This window comes from Manacus vitellinus, unplaced genomic scaffold (genome assembly GCF_001715985.3).
Source record: "Manacus vitellinus isolate BGI_N305 unplaced genomic scaffold, ASM171598v3 scaffold_54_pilon, whole genome shotgun sequence".
Lineage (NCBI taxonomy): Eukaryota > Metazoa > Chordata > Aves > Passeriformes > Pipridae > Manacus > Manacus vitellinus.
This window is the reverse complement of record NW_021940645.1, coordinates 3,627,893-3,652,265: the sequence shown is the minus strand read 5'-3', so window position 1 is coordinate 3,652,265 and position 24,373 is coordinate 3,627,893. Positions and strand designations below refer to the sequence as shown.

Below are 24,373 nucleotides of genomic sequence, written 5' to 3'. Positions count from 1 at the left end.
ATCTATTTTTTAAAGCACTGAAAGTGCTAGTAATCCATTACTAGGGATTCTTCTATCAAAACTACATACAATTACAGTATAATCCCCCATTACAAATGACTGATATCAAGAAATATGATGCTAGGTTCATCCCTGGCTAAGTCAAATCACTGAGGCGGCCCCAAGGGTGGATTTGGCTGACAGAATCTAATCAAACACAATCGTTCCAGCTTACTCAGTAGTAGACAGAGAAGGATGGAGTTCCATGATGGCTGGAAATCAAATAGGAGTCACAGTTCCCATACATTTATGTGTGCCACCAAAAGTATTGAATAAATGGTTTGATAAGAAGTATATGCAGTGACTTTTTGTATAAACTGTCACTGTCATAAACCGTATTGAAAAATGTTATGTGAAAAGACCTAGAACAGAAGGTGCAGATCAGAAAATACCCAGTGGCATTCAAAATACACTTGTATTTGTCTTTCCATACTGACATGTGAAAATATTTAGCAGACTTACATAATGTGAGTAGGACGCTGAAAAACAAAGAATAAAAAACAATAGCAGAACCAGGTGTGAAGAGAGATAGATGATGAGATGAAAGAAGGTAACCAGGGAAGTTGTTCCTATATACTATCATATTTAGATCATAAACCATTTTCCAATACCAGATCTCATTTTTACTGCAGAAGACTAAATTGCGTTTCCTTTATCTTTCCAGAGTGAACATGTGATAAGAATTTTGTTTTATTTGTACTGGTATACCCTTCTCCATCTTGAGTTTCACAAGAATCAAACCTAAGATTTTCAGCCTTGTCATATGGGTCATATTTTACTGAGCTCTCATCATACCAGGTGCTCTCCTCTAGATTTTCAGTATTGTTCTGCAATCTCTGGTTTCATTTTAAAGTGTCTTGCCCCAAACTCGCCACACTGTTCCAACAAGGCCAAACTGATGCCAAACACAGTGAAATAATTGCCTACTTTATCTTACAAAGAATGTTGCCGGTGACATATCTGAATGCTACATTTGCTTCCTTAGCAAGACCACAACAGCATTGATTGTCATTCTGCTTTTTATCCACAAGGATTCTAAGTTACTCCTGCAGATACTCACCAGCTATACCTCATTTTGTAGCCACAAATGAGGCTACAAATACTCAGCACTTCTCTATTGAATTGCATCTCGTGAAGTGCCTCAGATTTTTCTGAATAAACTGGGTCTACTACAATATGTTTTTAAGTCTGGTTATAATTAATAGTTTCTACAAAGTCAGCATCAGGGAACTCAGTAAAACCATTAAAACCTCATTTCCCAATCAAGTAATCGCTTTACACTTTCCTTTATCTTCTGCTACACCTAAATATTTTCTGGTTGCTTTTCATGATACGTGGTATGACTCATTTTGAACCACACCCTCATGTTATAATCACTTACTTTGTTACACCTTTACACTCCTCCCTTTGTCTTCTCAACACTTTTTCTTTAGAATTCACCTCTATTTCAAGTTCTGTAAAGTTAACCCATTGGAACCACGACTATACCTTGTTATGCCTTCATCCCCACAGAATTCCACAGTTCTTTTGCCATCCTTTACTTACTCTATTATCTTTCCAAAAGCGCTACTAGTTTCCTAAAGTTGTGAAGTCTTTTTATTGATTCCTATTATCCCCATTGACCTTTTCCCACCTCTTTCTCTTCTCCAAACAGTGGATGCTACCATGCCATAATCACTTGCACACCAATTATCTTCTGGATTTCTCAGCCCATTCTTCCTTAGCCATAATGAAATCTGAACTGATGGCTGACTTAAACTTTTTAAACATGTAGGGATAATGCTGTCAATCACAGGAAATTGTGAAGCCCTGTCTGTATCCAAACATTACTTTTTCAAATGCCAGGAAAATTAAAACCTTCATTTTAATTTCTTTTCTCTGGGGCATTTCTTTAAAAAGAAAGAAAATACACTTCCAAAAGAAGGTCTTTCTCAGTCTTTCTTTCTTTTGTGTATTTCCAGGCAGCTACTGAACAAGGTTTGTCCCTCACCTCTCCCTAAGTTCAGAGCAGAAACATATGGTTAGGGCATGCAACACTATGTTGCCCTCTCTTCATTCCTACTGGTCTTTCATGAAAAATAATCTCCTATATAATCAATAGTTTTGTGCTTTGTCTTGCCATGTCTTACAGCTTTCAATTAAACTTCTGAATAGTGGTGGAAGTTTGTTGAAAAAGAAATTAAAGGAAGGATGAGATAAGAGTGGAACAACTCTGAATTGAACTATCAGTCAAATTCAGTACCCATTTCTCTTCCATGAAGAGTAGTTCATTGCTTTTCATACTGATTTACACATAAAAATAATGAATGTTTAGAAAATTAGAATTAAAATTACATTTATTAATATGAGGGAATAAAATACTCTGTTTAATTTGACTATCTGTTTTGGTCCATATTACAGTTTTGCAGAGTAGTATATTTTATCTTTTCTCTATCCTTGGAATGCAGAAAATTTCAAAACCATTAAATGTCCCACAGCCAGAGAAATGTGGTTCCTAATGCTATTTATACTCCCAGACCTACTGTTGCTACTAATAAAGAAGCAGACACAGGCTCTTAGAGTTCTGCTTCTGGTACAACCACATACAAACTCAGTTTCAAGTAGTGCTCTTGTGCCTCTCCCACAGATATGTGCCCTGGGGAAGGCACAGAATTTTCTTAGAAAAGGCAGAAAAAGAGAAAGGGAGAATGAAAAATGTCTCAAGGAACCAAGAGAGATGCTTGATGCCAGGTATGAAAGAGAAAGAAAAGAGAAAAATAAAAATAGGAAGGGAAACTAGGAAAAAAAGACAGCAAATACATATCCAAAAAATGGGGGGTGTCTACAACTGTGCCAGTCTTGCCAAAAGAAGCAGCAACACACATCTATCAAAGCTGGTGGGTCACTTCAGCAATTAAAGGCACAAACAAAAATTGTACAAGCAGAAGACTAGATATGTTCTTGCAGATCTTCCATAGGGTCCAAAATGCTGGTCATTGGCAACTCCCAACCCAGGTAATAAAATGTTCTGGACTATTCTGGAGACACAGCTAAGCATGCCATTGTTTGGAAGAGTTGTTTGCTTTTTCAAGGATTTGTACAGAAATCACAAGTGTTCTTGCTCTTAAAAAGCTACTTGGCATGTTAAACCCAGAATTCAGGTAGAATTGCTACCTAAATGGAGGCAAGGGATGATTTAGTATTTCTAGATGAATAAAAATAAAAGTGCAGATGATGAAATATAAATCTAAAAGGGGTTGGATAGTTAGAAAACCATTTTTCCCCCTCTAATCTCCAGTACTTTTGACAGTTCTGCAAGTTTGAAACATAACATGTCTGAAATCAGAAAAGTAGACACACTTAAAATTATATATTTTTAAAGCAGTAAGGTTTTTATGACTTGGCTTCAAAGAGGACATATGAGGACATGATATTGCCTGCAAAGACCCATCCCTGTGTATTCCCTTATTCTAGAAAACTTGCCATGTAATGTTTCAGCCTTCCAACCTCATGCAGTAAATTCAACTCCCAATTCACTGAGATGATGGAGTCCTTTTGCACCAGCAGTGGCATCCAAACTGAACAGATACCCCAGCACAGAGACCTGGGTTATTGAAAACCAGCACAGGGATTTTGACAGTACAGCTCTGTAATTTGGGAACAACTCTTATATTCTACATTTGCTCATTTGCTGGGCAATAACCTTACCAACCATAGAGATTTAAGTTATCTCATCCCAAGCTTGGTGGTGTTGCTCACCTAACAAAATTTAAGTCTAACTCCAAAACCTAACTCCTGTCTTACTGTATGGGAAGATACACAAGGAAAAAAAACCACAAATTGTCAGTACAGAGATAGTAAAGTAGATTTAAGTGAAGTAAGACAATAAAAAAATTCTCTTATTGAAATAATAGCATGCTATGTAGTCATTCTTACTACAGTAAGGTAAGTCCAAGTTTCAGATCCTCATTGGTTTGACAAAAGGTGGGAGATGGGGCAAATAAAAGGTGTTCTAGACCAGCAGACCTCGGCAGTCTGAGCTGTTCAAGGCCCTTAAATTCTTCATGGAGGGGAAAAAGGCCTGAAAAGCCTGATTACAATCAAATGTTTGTCATACAAGGAACCCCAATGGAAAAATCTGTCACTGTGTTCTCTTCCTACTACTGCCCCTTCAGTTCAGTCAGCCTTACACCTCTCTTTCCTTGCAATGGGATCATAGGTCACACAGAACATAGGGTGAACAGAAAAGTGAGGATTTTCCATCTGCCTGGGAGAAAAAAAGGTCTAGTTGAGTTTTTGGTCCATTACATAATGGGACTGCTACTCTTGAGGAATTACATCAAAAAGAGCTGATTTGACTGGGAATAGCTGATTGTTGGGAATCAAAAATTCATTCCATTCTTCAAATCACAGCAACAGCCAGTATTATATTTTCTATCAAGTACTCATGTAGTTCTCACTACTACCAACTGGAAACTTGTACATGGAAAGGGTGATCAGTCTGTCTTCTTACCAGCATGGGGGTATTCACATGCACACTTAAATAAGAAGCAAGCCATAAGGAATCTCCATCTGTCTATAGATGCATTCATATGGATACTTGATGTACCTTCTTTTCATAGCAGCTTTAAGCAAACTCACGAAGACCAACACTCTTCTGTTAGAGAGAGGACAGTCGAGAGATTTTTGCCTGTAAAGAACTCTCCAGAGTTTTATGACTCTAAAAAGCTTCTGTAATTGTCTGTTTGAATTTCATTTCATTTTATGATATTTATAATTATGTGTACTAATATTTTTCACTAGAAAGTTATACTTTAGATTTACATGTTGCTATCATGGCTTCCCTACCCAGGCTTCAGCCATAAAAGAGAAAAAATAGCAGCTCCCAAAATAGAAGCAGAATTGACACCCTGTGTGATGTGTTTGTGCATGTGTATGCATGCACATGCTAGTGCATGAGTGCTGAAGGCTTTTATTTTGATTTTCCAGACTCAGGCATCATGAAGTGAGTTTTAACATCTGAACAATAACACAGCAATAAAAAATTCACAAACACTCCCTGACTATAAACATTTAGGGAAATATGCACTGTATTATCTTTATGTGAAAATAAACACTGGCTCTCTGGGCATCTTGCTGATGTTTTGTAGTGGGTCATTACTGCAGCTGACAAACCAGGAGGTACTTAAATGTAACAAGGACCAGAAAGAATTTATAAAGCCTTCACAAGCTGGGATTTCACTCGCTTTCCCTAAACCCTGTTTAATTACAGAGCCTTTCTAATGCCACACAATACAATTTAATGTTACTATTAAAAGTTGCCTATCCAAAATTATTAACTAGGTGCAAAGAAAGGAATGAGAAATTAACCAAGGAATTTGTTATTAAATTAAAGATTGTGTATTTATAAAATAAAAATAAGACAGTGAACACTGTTCTTTTTAACTTAGATATTATGCTATCTTTTAATGAATCATTATTAAAACCACAGATATATAAAATACTGAAATTTACCAGTGATTTATACATTATTATATATGATAAAACATTTCACTGCTTTTAAAGTACAAATCTGAAATCTGAACAGATTCCCATTAGAGTACCATGGTATTAAGGTAAAATAAATAATCACAGTAGCAGGACAGGACACCATTTGCTGCAGAGAGGAAACATCACATTTTGAATCTATGCTGTTCTGCATCTTGGCCAATGCACCAACACAGTTCTGCACTAGAGAAAACCTGTGTATCATGTAAATTTGAATGAGCTGAGCTTGCAACCACCTCAGCACTCTTGCCTGTCCTGGCACCTGTGTGAAGGCTTTCATAGCAGTGAAGAGTGAGCTCCTGGCAGACAGAGATGCCTATATTTGAGGTTTCTTTTGATATATTCTCTGTTTCCTAAATTGCTAATGAAATAGCATCAGCAGGCAGGTAAAAATAAAGTCTCCCAGCTGCTATGAGGTGTATTGGAAGCTTTATCTTGACCTCTGGTGTTCAACCTGTGCCAATTCAACTAAGACAGGTAAGCAGTGACACTGCAGAGTTTGCACCTAGTGCCATTCAAAAAGCAAAAATGGTAAGTATATGCTCAGTTTGGTGTGTCAAAACATACGAAACAAAAAATGGTGGTGAGTCAATGTAGCAAACTGTGTTTTCTCTTTTGACTTTCTTACCTCATTTACATAGACCCAGTGACTATCCTTTGATGCAAGGTTGGTTTCCACAGCCTACAAAAATAAAAAGAAACATAATAATAAAAATAAATAAAACATGTGAAATATATTCCAGAAAAAAACTTATATAAAAATGTACTATAAAGCTCATTTTGATTGTTTTCATTGGCATTGGCATTGTTTCAGTATAGTTCTTTTCATCTCTTCCTCTACTTCTTCATGGGACAGTATCTTATTAGTGGTAGTCACTTTTCCCTGACTTTAGTTCCTAACCCAAAGCACCCTGGCCATGTATATATACCACAAAAGCATCCTGCAGCAGGGTGGTACATCAATATAAGGGCTTCTGTGATGAACAACTGAATACCAAACATGCAGTTCATGAAGTTTAACTTTTGTATGATATATTTAATGCATCAGACTAGGTTGGGTTTCTTTTCAATGTGCTTCCCAAAACATACTGTCTCTGCCTCACTGCAACTCTGATAGTTCAATTGTTAGTTAAGCTATTTCATGGAAAACACCATGAAGACACTCAAGTGAAGTTCATATAAGTCATCATCTCTTCATGTTTCCACAGTACTCAAGGTAAAGTTATGATTTGCATGGTCACTTTTTCTGGCTTCCTGCTATGGGCTTGGACAATCATTACATATTATAAAGAAACAGCCCATCTCAGCAGTTAGCATATTTGTCCACACATAAGTAACCCTCATGGGTCATTAGGAAGCTAAAACTAGGAAAGATTGCTATCACAAACAGCACTACTAGTACTGAGGACCTCAGAGGAAAGATTTGGCAATATACATACAAGTTCCTAACTGTTTGACATAGATAAACTCACTTGAAGATACTTAGCAGTCTAATAGGGCAATAGCAAGCACCAAGAGGTGTACATTACACTGCTAGAGATATTCTTAATATCCTGCTTAATACATGGTTAAACAATTACTATTGTGTATTCATCTCACCTAATAAACCAGGACAGTCCCAGTGCACACATGTATTTAGAAGGTAGTTCATTACATGAAGTTTTGAATGTTCCTGCCTTCAACAACTTCTTTCTTCTGTACCAGTATGACCCCATTTATTGAACAGATATTCTTATTGCTCTGTTATAAAAGGCCCTATGAATCACTGAAATGAACACCGTTAAAAAATCAAATACAGATCAACAAAATGCTTCTAGTTACTGCTTCTTAACCTGCATAATTTCTGAACTCTGTTCAAAAACAATTGCACTGATACAGAGAGACTCTGTAGACTGGGCTGAGCAGGAACATCATCAACCACCTTCCTCTTCAGAACAGATTTGCATAATAAGCCTCTCAGACATTTAGCATCAGATGGGATGAATCACCTTCTCTGATGACACTGACTACAGATGACTGGCTTAGAATAAACACCCACTACTTCTAAGGCTGCAGTGAAACGACAAGAGATCCATCCCTAATATAGGCTAAGGGAGTACTGATCCCAGAAAAAAACCCAAACAAGTAAAACTTCACTAAGTAACCAACACCAACATTTTTAACATTAATCATAATTTATACTGTGCTTTTAAAAAAAAAAAAGGTATAAATTACTTGCCTAAATAAATGTGTTTTAAAATTTTACTCATTTGCATAGCTCACAGAAACATAAGAAAAATTGTGGGCAACACACATATCTCCATCTATTTCTCATGTCCACAAGGTGAAGTACTCCTTTAAAGAGACAAAAATCCCAAAACAGAAATTGCAAACTCACGGAAAGAGAAAAATCAACACAGACAGAGCACAGTAATTCTCTTCATCATCATAAACAGCATTATGGGAAAATAACGAAAACTGGTGCCAAAGCAGATGAGAACCACTAGAGACAACACTTCTGATAAAATAATCCTCTTCTAAGCATGCAGTGAAAAATTGTCCCCCTTGGTAATTGTCTCCTTTGCATTTATTCTAAGCTGGCAGGAAAATTAAACTGACCACTTAATTGAGGAATAGCAGCTCTTAGGAAAACTAGCAGTGATGAACAGGAGGGCAAAAACTTGTACATTTTCTCCCTATTCACCCCCAAACATGTTCAGACAAAGTCAAAATAGCCAGGTGCTATAACATACAGAGAAAAATCAAAGTACTGCCAGCATTTGCAACACAGGATTAAATAATGCTCAGGTGTAGAGTTATTGCACTGGCTACATTTTGTGATTTATCTGCAACAGTGAGCAATTTATATGAATAAATGCTAAGTCTGGGGAGCTGAAAGAGCCAGGGAATTTGAAATGAATTATTGTAACTCATTCTGCTGGGTTCACATATCTGGGCCAAAGTTTTTAAAATGAGGTGCCTAAATTTAGGTTGCTAAGAGTTTCTCTTTAGTCATCAGAGTGCTAGACCATTCAGTGCTCCTCCTACAGAGGCAATGGCTCTGAATTCTAATAGCTTGAAATGTATTTAGAAACATCTCTGTAGATAGTCAATTTTAAATAGCTCTAAACATCTCCAGTTAAGAACTGCAACACATAGCATGAACTTTTACTCGAAACCCAAACATGCTGAGAGGGAGCAGAAACTTCTTGCATTTTGTGCTTCAGATTTTGCACCATGTTTACCAACTTGATGTCTTAAAAAATCCTAAAAAAATAATTTATTGTAAAACATCTCTCAGAAGTTTCAACTTTCTGATAGCACCAGTGTATTGCTAGAGGCTCCTGAAAGTTAAGCAGTGTGAACAGCAAGGTCCTGGAGACCTGTGATATCATAGGAAAATTTACTGAGAATTCTCAGAATAGGAAAGAAATTACATGTTTGTAAATTATGGAGTTTATTTTACTTCAAAGAGCAAAAACATATCAGCACTTGGAAGATTATGGTCAACCATTTTTAATAATTCAAGCTGTTCAAGGTCTTGCCATTTGCTTATGTTTGTGTCCATCCATTCAAAAAGAAAAGAATGGTTTACGAAGGATCCTTGAAGAATCTATTACTGCCTATTTCATAAATGCACTCTATATAAAGGAAGTAGACTAGGAATTTGTGAGATCACTGTGGCTGAGGAAAAGTGCTGCCATCTATTGGGGCAGGATTCACATGTTAAAGTATGTAATGGGGATTTTTATGAAAAAAAAACAATTAATATATGTTCAAAATGTCCTAGTTCTTTTTATACTTTATATGTGCATGGGGTCTAGTTGGCACTTGGGAGTAATGCCTCACAATATTCCTATCAAACAGAAAATCTGTTTTTGAGATAAACAGCACACTGGAAATTAAAAAGCATCCATCTTTCCTTTATTTTCTCTTAGAGTAGCAAATAGCTTCTACAAATTTGGAAAAAAGAAGTTTATTTGAGACGGAATGCCCTTCTTCCTCCCCAGCTACATTTCAAGAGCCAAATGTAAAATGCAGAACCCAAACAAGAGAATTGTAATACACTCAGTGGACCACTATTAGTGACAACATATAAATGATATTATCAGAACTGGGCCAGAATTGGAAGATGGGAAGGGAGCAGCAAATGTAGAAAATCGTTTACAATTTCTCAGAAGAATGCATTTGCAATAGCAATGAAATAAGAAGACACTGGAAATCAAAATACGACCATTAAGATTTCAGATCTCATAGCAACAATGACAAAAGAAAAAAATAAGATGCTGGATGAAAAATGGTCAAAGATAGTTTCATGTATATGGTTTCGTTTACTTTTAAATATATAACTTAAAATAATTTACTGTCAATAATCCATGACAACATTATTTTACTGGAATACAGCGAAGAGCAAATATTTACATTGCCTTTATGAATAAGTAACTTAGTTCATTATTTTATTTAATGGTAGTGGCAGGATTAAAAGGAGAAGTTAGGAAAGTAAGCAATAAATACTGCTATGTTTAGAAATAAATCAATTCTGCAGAGGGAAAAAAAAAAAAGGAACAGAAACAATCCTTTCCTCTCCAAGGATATAATGGGTGGCTAGTAATGGGGAAGGCTCTTTTCCACAATACCTGGCTGCTTTGCCAGGGTCAACACCTTGCTGTTAACAGCAACAAGGAGCCGGCTAGAAAGGAATTCAAGGATGAGTGGCCAGACACAACTGAGAGAGATGCTAGTGAGTGTTCAGACAAACGTAGGCAGACTGTTTCAGTGACAGCAGGATGTGCTAAAGAGTTCAGAATTACATGCTTCAGTGTTATAGTTGTAAACCTGTTGTCTCCTTACTATGTACCCAGGGGAACAGGCAGTAGGAATGTCTGGAAGCCCCACAATCAACCCCAGGATCCTAGAAGGAAATGTCTTGCAGGTGGCAAACACAGATGTTCCTACTGTGTCTCAATTTTTGGAAACAAGGGTTGCCACCCTGAAATCCATGATATAAAAGATCCACCAGACTGTTTTACTGGGAGGGATATGAAAGTAGCAAAGGTTATTACTTACACATCCTTTACCTTAATGGTGAGCATAAAGAGCATCATAGCTTTCCAGAATGAAAAAATGAAATAGAGTAAACTGGGGTGTTCACAGTTCGAAAATAATTGGAAAAAAGTGTCCTGAGAGATACTGGAAGAACATAAAACCAAAACTATTGCCAGCTGTCACAGTTTAACCCCAGCCAGAAACTAGCCAGCTCGCTCACCACCCTCACCTATCCCTGTGAGATAGAAAGGAAAATCAGAAAAAAAAGGTAAAACCTGTAGGTTGAGATAAGAACAGTTTAATAATTGAAAAATAACTGTAATTAAAAGGGAGACAACAAAAAGACAGAAAAATAAAACCCCAGAAAGGCAAGTGGTGACCAATACAGCTGCTCACTACTCACTGACCTATGCCCAACCCCTTCCCCAGTGATTGGTGGCTCCCATCCAATTCCCCCCAGTTTATATAATGGGCAGGATGCTCTGTTGTATGGAATATCCCTTTGGTTAGTTTGGGCCAACTGTCCTGGTCATACTCCCTCCCGGCTTCTTGTGCACCTCCTCTCTGGAAAAGATGGTAAACTGAAAAGTCCTTGAGTAAGAACGACTTAGCAACAACTACAACATCACTGTGTTATCAACATTATTCCCATACTGAATGCAAAACACAGCACTGTACAGCCAGTAGGAAGAAAAATTAACTCTATCCCAGCTGAAACCAGGGCACCAACCAATGGCTAATTACAGCTGTCATCAGAGAGCAGATACACCTGCAATGAGGTGAGTGCTCCGTGTCACTGGCGGATACATCGGATCAGACTCCAGCTCCAGGAACCAGGCCCTGTTAAAAAGCCACTCCTACACAGTTGTATTCCTCTTGAGACACCACTGCAGAGCGCTACCAACCAGACAGACAGCCCATGGCCAGCTCCAGGATGGTTATGTTAGGGAAACTTCCCTGTCCCACCGTCCAGGACCCACTCTTGGAGTCACACTCACACCACCCAGAGGCACTGAGGTCCCTGAGCAGCTACACCTCCACACTCTCACACTAAGGTTTCCTCACCAGCTCAGCCCCAGATTTCCCATAGCAGAGTCTCAGATGAACTAATCTTTAAAACAGCTTAATCTTGCTGCAGTAACTAAATAACAGCTTGAGCTGGTACACCTGAGGAGGGACCCTAAACAAAGGAAACCTTGGGGTTTTATACTCTCGCAGTATAAGCGTGGGACAGCCTGGGGGTTGTCAGCTCCAGCCCTTTCCCTCAGTGTCCCTCACTTGGCTGTGCTCAGGTCCCTGGGCCCTTTGTCCTCTTGGCTGGGGCTCCCACCCAGAGCTCAGTTTGGAGCTGGCACTGCAGCTGCACCCTGAGCTGCCTGCACTGGATGTGTTCCTCAACACTTACAGCAGAAAACCAGGCACAGAATGTGCTGGCCAGTAAGCATCTGAAGAAGCAGCCTGCAGAAGACCCACTTTTTTTTAGAGACCAGGACATTGGAGGATGAGGTTAGGAAATACTCAGGGTCAGCTCTACACTATGAAATTAGTAAAAAAAATTAAAATACACCTTTGTCACATCATCATAGGCAAATATCTCAAAACTCTGGTTCTTCTGAGGGAATTTGTCAGCTTTCCCTTCATATGTCTAAAACAATCAGCATGGCAATGACAGATAAAACCCTTTTTTCACCTTTTCTTTCCCTCTTTTTTTTTTATTTTTTTTTTATTATTCATAATGAAGTTGTAAGTAAAGGAGGGTTTGGGGAAGTAATCCTGTCTAAATCTCAGCTCTTTGCAAATCTTTCATAAGGGATCAGTCTCAGCCCTTACAATTCATTACCTGCTCACTTCACATTTGCCACTGAACAGGTTTCAAAAGAAAATTGTTTCCAACTCTTATCCCCAACAAGGTTGCAGCTAGCCACCTGCTTCCAAAAGCAGCTTGTTTTTCTTTTCTCTTCATATTCTTGCAGAAATTATTTGCCTACTGTCTTATCTTCTCCCATCCCCCAAAAATAAGAAAAAATACTTCAGAATCATTTTGAAATCTACTATAGTAAACCTGCAGTAGGGAAGAAAAAGAATCACTATCTTCTTTATAGCATTTTGTAACCCTGAGTCAAACCTAGGTCCTGCTGCTGGTTTCATTGTAGGAGATGGACTTATATTTTTTAAAATGGCTTTGTTCTTGATTTAAATATCCAGGAAAGCATCCTAGGAATCAGGGAACTGGTTTTGATCCCAAAGAAGAGCTACAGACCAAGTTTCCAATGTAATACATCTGACAGTAATTAATTGGATAATATCGAAGTGCATCTGTTTATCTGAGAAGCTCTGTGTGTGTCTTGGATACAAATAAGTTAACAGATACAAAAAAGTCGATTTTAGTAGAACAGATGGGTTCACTCTAAATCCCCTAGATATCCAATTTATATTTAGAAATTTCTTCAATTAAAATAGTGCAGTCCTTGTCCAGGTGTGATTTGCATAGGTAATAGAACTTCACAGAAAAACAGTTTCTCTGGAGCAGTAAGTATAATTCTTATACTTCCCTAGAACCTTCTTCCCCTTTCATTTTAAACAAATATCTCTTGGCTCAGTATCTCCAGAGGACCTTTGTTAGATTAAAAATAAAGTAAGCATTACTAGTCACAATAAATAAGTTATTTATATAAATATTACAATTCTTATACTATACTTAAGAACACTCAAAATGGATATTGTTTCTAAAGCTTAATTGGTAATAGCACCACAAGAACAGGAATTAAAAAAAATTTTTTAGTACAACATCCCAACTCTAGATGAAAAGTCATAAAACCATGACATTTTGGACTAATAACTTTGAAGAGAAAAAATTCAATTGCAGTAAACTGGATCAGGTCTGTAAGTTTACTTTTCTTATTTAATACAGGTTCATTAAAATTTCTAAATGTCATTTCAAAGTGAAATATTAAATTCTTCCTTCTCTAAATGGAAAAAAGGGAATTCAAAGAGTTTCCATGACATATTTTTTCAGATCAGAAAATCCACTGAAACTGTCCCTTTCTTATTGAACATCATTTTCCATGAAGAATTGGTACTTCTAATAAAAGTAACTTTTGCCAGAAAATCTATATTCTTCCTTTTTCTGAACATATTTCTAGAAATGTGCATGTACATGATTTTTAAGAAGCACTTTACAGGCTCACAAAGTCCCTGTCTTTACTGATCACTACATCTCATCTCAGTAATACACTTAATTTCCCTACTCTTACGATAGGAGCTGTCAATTCCAAAACTTGGTATGTATTAGCTTTGTACAAGTCATTAATGAACCACAAGCACAATGTGCTTTTAGCATCCACATTTTTTGATAATTTACTACGAGTAGTACTTCATTCTTAGTATACACTCTACAAACATAGCACTGAAAGCCCTCACCCAGTGGGGCCTTTTTTTCAAGTTATGCACTGTTACATTAAAATATGGAGCCTGATATTTCCCTCTTTCTCTTCTGCAGAACTGCCCTGCTGAGAAAAGCTATTCTTCCCCCCGTGGTACTGATGAAGCACAAGTAGTAATTGAAAGGCTGTCATGAGATTGGGTGGTATTTTAACCATTGTAGGCTCCTCCATTAATATAAGCCTGAAAACCTGGCATATTCAGCTGGAATCTCCCACAAAAGATAGGCCAGATTGGTCACGTAGATCTCTATACTCTCCTACTCAGGTGCCTGGCCATTAGTCTGGATAGCTATCCAAGGTTCTTGTTCCCCATAAACTCTGTAATATTCCATTTATGGTCTCTGTCTAAATGATATGATGTCGTCCTTTCTTGACCTCCATTTCAGTTCCTCCACAAGCTAAATAACTCAACTTAATGGGAGGAGGGGTGAGGAATAAAAAGAAAAAAAAACCACAGGGGGTGGGAGGGAGAGGGAAAAAGAAAAAAAAAGGAGAAAAATAAAAAGTGTGGGGAGACAGAAGATACATCCCAAACACCGACCCCAACTGAGTTCCATTTTTGGTTGCTAACAAGACAGTTTATGCAAACAGGAGTAAATATGACCCAAACCTGCACCAGCTTTTAGCACACACCCCTACAGTTCATGAATGCTAACAAGAAGGTGCACCCAACATTTTGCACAATGTGATTTGATAACAACACAAACAAAAATATACTAATAATGCATTTTGAAGTCTGCACTGCACTAGTTGCCTATTACTTAGGTCATAGGGATCAGAAAAAAAACTACACCGAAGAAAATCTGCATAAAAGATTAGTGTTAATCAAGAGAAGTATTGGAGATGAAGAAAACTGTAAGGAAGATTGGGAGAAGAGGAGCTATGGACTGCAACTTCTCCTGGCTGCACAGCTGTAATATTCTTGAGTCACTACTGTAATATAGGTGGCATTGCCTATTGTTCTAACTTGAATCATTTCAGTGTAATGCACTGGGATTTCTGTTTAATCTGATTCCCATTTTATATGTAATGCTTATTACAATCAATCTGTGTTGCCATTCCATTTAGTGCATATTCCACTGAATGAGGCATAAAAATACCGTACATGGAACTCTTCCAAAAGCATTCAGTAAGAATTTGCTTTTCAAAGCTCAAATGTCACACACTGTTTATAAACATGGTAACTGTTGACCATTTAACTACACGGCACAGTAGTGACACTGGGTAATTGCACAGCTGTCAGAAAGCAACATTTCTGTAAAGACATAAATCTAATGTTAACTAAAGAACTAAACCTCTCAGAAATACGGTATTTAAGATTTTACCATAGCCACATATTGAGTTGAATTTGAAGACCCAATGAAATCTTTGAGAAGAATAACTAGATTTTGCTCCTTGACTTGCTGAATTTCTTCTTGAAAATAACAGGCTTGTACATCTATATTCTATTAAAAAGCCTCAGGTTTTTAGAGACAATTTTGTAATGCTTTGTTAAGAAATGTACACTTGAAAGAGTCAAACTCCAGAGAATAAATTCAAATTTATCAGAACTGGCCAGCACTTGGACTTGGGTCTTTTTTTGGTTGGTTTGCTTTGGTTCCCCTCCTCTCTCCCATTAAGAGAAGAAATTGCCACTGAAACAATTTAATAGTTTAAGTCTTCAGTTTGTAATGCCTACAGGGGGTTGAGTGGACATCGGTCTGAAGGTTGAAAATGCTTTTACAGGCATAGACCCCGGGTAGACAAGCCTATTTTCAGCATGGATGATTGGTTTCTATTCTCATAATGAGCAGCCATTCCACAGTCAGGATATAACATGTTCCAGTGCACACCACCAGTGTCATACACTGTGCTTTCTCAGCTCTACTCAGAACAAAAGCCTAAGCTCCAACTTCAGTTTCCACTGTAAGTTCAAGATAACTTTATAGAGTTTGCACAGAGTTTTCCAAAGTTTGATTTTTGTCGGTATAAACAGCAGATGGTAACTATATCATTAAAGGAAGATTTAAATTTCTTATATTTTCATCATAAACACAACTTACACATTCCTAATTTCCCCTATCAAAAGACATATGCTTAGTCTTGACAGTATGATAACTCCCAGGATCATCTATCACAAACTCTGAACTGAAAGAACCAGCTATAGTGTGAAGAGACCACGTTGATTTTGAGGAACTTACAATTTTAATACTGATTCATTACCTCAAGCACAAAGTACCAAATGACAATGCAAGGCTGCTATTTTGCATAGGTTATGGGTTTTTAAACTCAGTGAACTTGGAAAGATATGTCAACATCAAAGGTTACCCTATCCAATATCCATCTTTTCATCTATTGATATGCATGCTTTCACTTCTCTCAACATTTTTAAAAATCATGTCTGTTTTTAAAGGAAAGATGACACTAGTCAGCCTGAAACATAAAGACTTTCAAACCAGTCCTTTTCTGCCTACAGCACTCTTATTTTAAATTGCAAAATAAAGACACAAATAAAGCAAAATCCTTACAGGTCTGAGGACCTTCTTGTCAGTCACAGGGCACTTTAAATGCACAAACATGCCACAGGCTGTGTGAGCATTAAAGCACACCTTAAAGATCACCTTAACCATCTCAAACCACGAGATTCTGCCTGATCGGCTTTGCCAAGAGGAAAAAGTATTTGCTGTTCTTTGCACTGCCTGAGGATACTTGCCTGCTGAGTATTTGCCAAGTGACAACTCTTTCCTTCCTCTAGGAAGAAGGAAAACCATGGGGAGGAGCAATGGTGGTAATGGCAGGGCTGACTTTCCCTCGGGATGTCCAGTCTTAGTGAAGACTTAGAGGCTAATGAAGGTTGTGCAGAGGCAGCAGGCCCCCAGCACAGTGCACGGGTACAGTTCCCATGCCAGTGGGCAGCAGGCACAAACAAATTTACTTTTTGTTCACAGATTTTTCCTCCAAGCAGGTGTTCAAATATTCACCATATGAGTTCAATCCCATGATGTTTTGCACCTATACTTTCTCGAAGTTTGCATAGGTGCACTGGAACCCCCATGGTGATCCCATTACTGCCAGTCTGTATCAGACTTTACCTTTGGCAGCAAGAATGATATTAAAAATATATATTTTAGTAATGGGGCATGAGCAGATTTGACTGGAAAACATACTTTTCCCAAAGGCTTGCACACAGTTATTCAGAGGAGTATAGCAAAGTTACTAATTAAAAAAACAAAACAAAAAAGGCCAAAACCAAAAACAAACAAACAAACAAAAAAGACCAAGACCAAGACCTTTTTGATCCTTTGAAACATTTTCTGCTTCATCTAACTAACACAGGCTCACACAGTATTTGCAAGGTTTTAGACAAATGAGTTTTTGAGAATGAACCATTCTACACTGACTGGAGGAACAGCTTATCTTCTGACTCAAGGGAAACCTGCATTCATTAGACTATGCTTTGATTCTGTTCTCGAAACTAAATAATTTTTAACATTTGAAGTTCTGCAGGTTTTTTTCCCATTGTTTCCGAGGCAGGATTTAGACAAAACACAGATTTGTTTTAGAATTTCCATGTACCTGAGTTTCCCTACAAATCCAGAGAAAAAGTAAAAGAAACTAATAGGTTTTTGATTTTAAAATCTGAGCTTGTTTGGCTGATGATATCCTACCCTTAGCACTGATTTCTATCATTCCATCCATGTAAGTATGAAAGGATTCAAAAGGGAAATTTCTATTGCATCTAATTAAAGTAGCCTACACCTCACTGACAAAAAATAAAGTACGTTATATGGTATATCCTTTATGCAGGACAATTTATATAGAGGCACATTGGTCTATGTTGTAAAACTCTAATGATCTGCTTAGAGGAGGAAAACAGTCCCCAGATATCATGGAATGAACACAGTTTTAAGTTTGTGACAAACTATGACTAGAAAACAAAAATTATTTTAATGTTCAATGGATTCAGATTTCAAGCTAATATACAAAAGCATCCATCAAGTGTTAATTTCTTTTTCTGAAGATAAAGTGACAGCAACCTGTTGTGTAACAATACAAAGAGAGTGCAGAACACGGAATTTGGCATGTAATCCATCCTCCTTGAGGGAAAATCTATGGGAGATGGAAACAAGAATCATCTGTTAGTTGATGGTAGCTTTATTCCTAAAGTCTGTGGTGTGGTCAGGTTTCCATGTTTGCAGAATCTACACTGAACTTTTGAGTGAGACAAAGGCCATGTATTTGAGCACATATTATAGGTATCTTTGGCTATGACTGAGCAGCAGTTAACTGCAAAACTGGGAAAAAAGAGAAAAGGTTTTACCTAAGAAAAAACTTAAAAAAGACAGTGCCTTGGAAAGCCAATAAGCAGAGAGTGTCAAAACAGAAGTTTGAGAGATGTAATGTTTGTGCAGATGTAATGATAAAGAGAGGAGGAAGAAAACATGACATCAGAATGGACATTTTTAAGTCAGGGTTGCATCTGTTTTTACAGAAAACTCAAAAGAGTCTGACAAGAAATGTTACTAGCTGAAAGAAACTGAATAAAAACAGATCCTTGTATAGTTACCTGATGGAAATATAGTGGAAATACAATCACCTGATAGAAAGCATGGAAGAAAAGAACTAAAGACTAGAGATGCATCTGGAGACATGGGAAAAATTATCTTTTTTTTTTTTTAGTAAGAAAACACACACGAAGAAATAATAAAAATATTAATTTGATCTGCTGTGAGTTGAAAATACCTGCAAACAAAAAGACCTGGAGCATGTGGGAACAAGATAAGACAGAGGAGGGATCAAATATAGCAAGAAAAAGGGTTGTTAACAGGGCAAGGCAGCTGTAAAGAGAAACAGTGATGCTGCATAGAGCAAAAAGACAGACAAATAAAGAGACCAGAAGAACTCAGCAAGCACAGAGGAAGGTAAAATCCAAGGGCTGAGACCTATGGTTGATGAGGACAACACATAGAAGATAAAAAAACACAAATGAAGAAGAGGGGAAAGAGGACAGGAGAGGTAGGAGGCAACCACAAAACAGATGAAGGAAAAAAAACTTGAGAAGATTGGAGATTCACACAATTCCAGGAACTGTTGAATTGCATGAGGGACAAATTGACTGGCCTGTCATCAGAGAACACAGAAGGAAGAGGTCAGCAAGCTAGGACAAGAAATATGGCTTTGAGGCAGAAAAGAAATAAAAAAGAAAGAGGAAAAAAAAATCTTTCTTCACTTAGGACAGGTGTCATTGTAAAGTTACTTTCAGATGAAGTAATATTTATATACAGGTGAGATAGATGTACAGTGCAAATTAAAGTAGGATGCAGCTACTGAAGAGGAACAGACAGATCAAAGACTTGTGGTAAAAAGAAATGGTTAGTAAACGTAACCACTGAAAAGCATTTTCATTAAAATGAACATTTCTTTGGTCATTCTTTCAGATAAGACTTTCAGTGCCAGCCTTCAGGGAGTCTGAAACTACTAAAAGAAAAATTAAATATTAAAAAGCACAGAGGGCTCACAGTCTCTAAAGCTACTTTTAATTTGTGAGACTATAAAAATTTTTTAATGAGGATATACTAACAGCCATGTCCAGAGAGTGCAAGATGCAAAACCAGCAATAAGGTAAATACAAATATAATGACAGAGTCAGAAAAGGAATGATACTTGCATAGTAAGATAAAAGACAACAAAGAAATAAATAAGGAGATTATGGCAAAATGGACTGAATTTGTGTAATGCAAGGGAAGTTTAACAAAGGAAAGAAAGACTTCTTGGGATAGCAGCCCTACAGTCAAAGTTGAATATAGAAGAATAACCCTTACCTATTAAAATGTTCTGCAGGTGTGGTGTTCATATAATAAATTTTAAAATCTCAAAGCCAGAGCAAAAAAATAACTACAATAGATCTTGTAAAAAAGTGTAACCATTAGTTAAATGAAGTTAAGTACAGTGAAGGTTCATAGCTTCACTATAGAGGACCTTAAAGAATTTCCACATTTCCTGTGTCTGCTTAGATTTTGAGTTTTTCAGTTATCTCATTCACTCAGCAGTTACTCCCTGTGGAACCTGAGAGCTTTAGTTGCTTATTTAATATTATCAGCAATGAATCTGACAAATACTATTAGAGGAATTAACTATGACAGAAAACTAGGAAGTATGATAAATACAGAGGTATTTAGAGAGCATTTAAAAAGATGATGAATTCTGAAACCAGGTAAGATAATTATGTTGAAATTCACTACTTTGAAAAATAAGGTCATGCACTCAGATAACAACAAAAAAATCTATTATTTGAATCTTCGTCAATTTGAAAAATACCAGAGGTACTATTACAGCTTCATTGTCTGTGATCTAGCAATTTTCACACCCAGGAACAATTAGATGTTTATATATATATATATATATGCATATATGTATATACATATCAGTTGAAATGTTGTCATTAGAGTAAGAAAGCATGAATATCAACACAGAGAGAGATTCCTCTAGTCACTAGCAGGTTGAGAGTAGAGTTTAGGTTTGGATAGTTTAGTAGCAGAAACATAAGACAATATGCTTGCTGCATTTCAAGTACTATATTAAGTACCTCAGCAGGATAAAAAGAAGGCATCCCAACTGCTAAGCTCACAGGGCCATGCTAGCACAAAGACATATGGATACTAGTAGGATCACAGATATATTCTGGCCAAGAATAGAAAGGCTTCTAAGTATTATGGGGAGATTCTATATTCACCTCACAACAGTAGTGGCAGGCCAAAATACACACAGTTCCTTTTCAGGAAACTGCATGATTAGTTTATGAAAGTGTGGAATATATATTTATTCATCATGGTGGCCTCTGTTCTCTGGGGACAGCAGTGAGCAATCCAGGAGGTAATTTCCTATCTTGTACCCCTGACACAGTACAGAGACACAGCAGCAGCCTCCCAGGTGAGAAAGGCACAAAAATATGCACTTCATATATTAGAGACCATGGCAGAGCTGAAGCAGTTAATACCGAGGCCCCCGTTTCTATTAGAAGCTCATTCAAGGTTTAATATCTCAGATGTTGTTAAATTGCATCTCCTGGAACTTGGCAAGTATCTTGTCAGCTTCAATGCAATTTGTTTTTCCAGATCCAAATTGTTTTTAAAAGATTAAGGTGTTGTAATTTTTTAAGGCATTAAGTACAAAAGCAGTAATCCTTTACCATTGTGATAAAGGTTGTCTACCATAATCTTTATTATTTACTAAAGCTTGACTGCCGAAGAAAAGGAACTTATTTTTCAAAGTCTATTTATTTATGTAGCTGAATTGCTATATTATGAATTTGGGGATGAGAAAAGAAGACTGATTACTTCAGTTCCGAAGAACTTGCACAGAAATAAATATGATTCAAGACTTAATAAAGTAATATGGCATGAATATGGCTCCATTCAGGTCAAGGGGGACAAGATTTCATCCTCAGGAGTCTTTTGTCTCTCAAATATTCCTTCAAATCCTACAAAACTGATGGATTTAGAAGACTATTAAGAGCCAGTTAGTCCATATGTTTGAGTAAAATAGCTCAGTTAATAGTTCCTTGAAAATTCTCTTACAAACCAAAGGTAAGCAAAGAAATCTGAGACTCTACTTTCGGTAGAGTAAGTATGGGAGTAAGTATGACAGAATTCTGGAGAGGGTTGTCAAATTCAGGCTGGTACCACCCCCACTGGTGAAAATCAAGATGATAAAGAAAGTTTTCAATAGAAGGGAATAGGAAAAAAATAAATACAGTATGATGATACCTTTTTTTGCAATTGGAAATTAAGGCAGAGAGATCAAGTGCATGCTAACCATCACCCACAACACATGACATGACAAGGAGACCTTCAACAGTACCATTGCTTTAAAAATCTGGAAGGGTTCATCACAGCAAAGGATGTGGTTGAACCTACTGGTTTCTGCTCCAGAGGAGGGAGAAGGCAGCCCACACTTGGAGATACACTGTCAGTGTCCCAGAGGCCCTCACCAGAAATGCATTCTTACCATTGTCTCTTTTGGTATCTCTGCTTGAAAAGTGCTTTAAAGATGTGTACTCCTGGTTATGCACATAAATCTATGTCTTTTACCACTTTCTCTCTTACACTATTCAAACTGAAAACAAAACCTGAGCTTATAAGAATATCACTGCAAGTTTGCACTTGCAAATTCTATCCCACTGCGTCGCACCTGCAGCTACTCCTAAGCCTGTGGTTTGATTGTTTATTAATTGAATGCTGGAAGGTGGCAGAATGATCTCTCCTTCATGAATCTGAAGCTCACAGCCAGAACTGTCAATCCATAATCCATATCTACTCCTTCCCTGGGTAGATATACACGTGTTTGTGTCTATGCACATTTGTATGGATATACTCCCACATATATACATATATACATATATACATACACCCCCCTACATGGCTGTCTGGGGACAGGCACATAAAACAGAAAAAAGGAAAATGGAAAGAAGAAAGCACAAAGGGTATGCTCCAAGCATAAAGGGTATTTTAAACAAAGTTGAGTTCTCTCCACACTGGATGGGGACTCAGAAAAATTGACTCTTGGATTTATCATAATATTCCTGGGAAAATATTAGCAAATTTTCTCAAATTTGATATATAGGAATAAGAAACTCCGTAGTATATGTGTGCATTTTGATAGATACTTATACATATATTCATGCATAAAATGTTGCAAATCTAGGACTGACAAAGGTAGGCAAACCACTGTTGCAACTGTTCAGGGATCTCTATCATACAGAACAGCAGGATTGTATTAGTAGCTATGCTAACAAGTAAACAATATTTGTACATGTTTTTTTACTATTGACTTTTAAGCTTGGGTATATCTAAATAAGATTTATTGATCAAAGTATAAATTTACCTGGAAATCCAATATAAATTATTAGAGCACACAGTTTGTTTCTGTTCTACTTATATGTCATGCATTCATTCCCTTCTGTAGCTTTAGGAAAAAGAAAACAGAGGAGGGCAGTCCTTTCAAACCCATTTGAATATATACATTTTTCTGTCATCATCTGTTGGCTTCTGGGAGAGAGATGCCTTTCCCATTCAGGGCGACACTTCTGGGACAAGTGGCAAGAAGCCATTTCCCCTGCTAGATTTCCTACTGCCTTGCCTTTGAGAGCACATTTCACCACTTCAGTTAGCTGTGTCAGATGAGATACCACATGGCTGAGCTCTGTGCAAATTGCCTCTCACAGCAGCCTCGTACCATGCTCAAACATCACCTTCCCTCACCTCCCATTGTTCCCTGTTTCTTTTCATTAAGTCTCTTCAGCAATTCTCTCTAAAATCTATGTCTTGGCTGTCTCTCTGTCAGCTGACTCTTTCCTGTCCCTCTCAACAAGCACAAGACATTACTCACCTGTCTGTGCTGCACAGCTGAAACAGAAAAGCTATCCATCAAGTGAGGAGACTGCAGCACACTCCTATACCATTACTTTGCTTTCTTTTAGCTACTCCATGCTCCCTATTCCAGAGAAAGATTTATTTCCCAAATTAATTACAAGTACACTGCCAGTCTTTATTCTGGAACCCTCACCAGCTATTTACTGTGTTCCAAACTCAGAGACAAATGGAACTGTTTGCAGCCAACTGTAGATAAACTTTCACAAACATAAAACTCTTCCTCTCCCTCTATACCACCTTTATTCCCTTGTCTCACCAGACACATTGAAGTGTCTACCACAGCTGTGTGAAAACCCCACACCATTGGTTCTCCTGCTGTTTTTAAAATGAAAGATAACCTGGAATTTTGAGCCACGTGTATCTTGTTTTCTGGGTCTTGGTTAAACAAGGTATATTAGGGTTTGTAAGGTATACTCAAAAAGACTAACTTCCAAGATAAACTTTTATTTATTCAGTTTTGGTTATTCTAACACCTGTTCATACTTGAGCCTTCTTGCTCAGAGACCTCTGCCTCTATGCTGGGGATGGAGCCACTGACAGGATTCACCAGCTCTCACCCTCTCTTGTGTCCAGAGATGTGACCCTACACCACCTGAAACTGTGCTGTGAGAAACAAGCAGAACGAGCCTTCATCAGCTTTCAAAAACCAAGCAAATTTATTTTCTACCCCATCTACCTATCTAGTTAAAAAACAGGGAGGACATTTCTTGGCCCCAGTAAACAGGAGTAAACAGCCATTGCAATTCTCAATTCTCATTTAGCATAACCACAGAAACTTATTTGTGCAAAAGCTATGCATATATGTATGCATACACTTCCAAATACCCTCTACCACAGGGTACACCTTTAATCCAAGCCAAGTATCATAAATTTGTCTGAAAAATTATACTTGTTCAAAAAACCCAAACAGTAACAACAAAAAACAAGCAA

The 24,373-nt window shown here is 37.4% G+C and overlaps 1 protein-coding gene across 1 annotated transcript in view; it reads right to left on the bottom strand.

Moving 5' to 3' along the window:
- The window catches only part of GRID1 (glutamate ionotropic receptor delta type subunit 1), a 506,785-nt gene that overhangs the window by 116,989 nt on the left and 365,423 nt on the right, over positions 1 to 24,373 (bottom strand). The window contains exon 4 of the mRNA XM_029963176.1: positions 6,194 to 6,247. Coding sequence (XP_029819036.1) covers positions 6,194 to 6,247 — 54 coding nt within the window. The remainder of the gene's footprint in view (positions 1 to 6,193; positions 6,248 to 24,373) is intronic.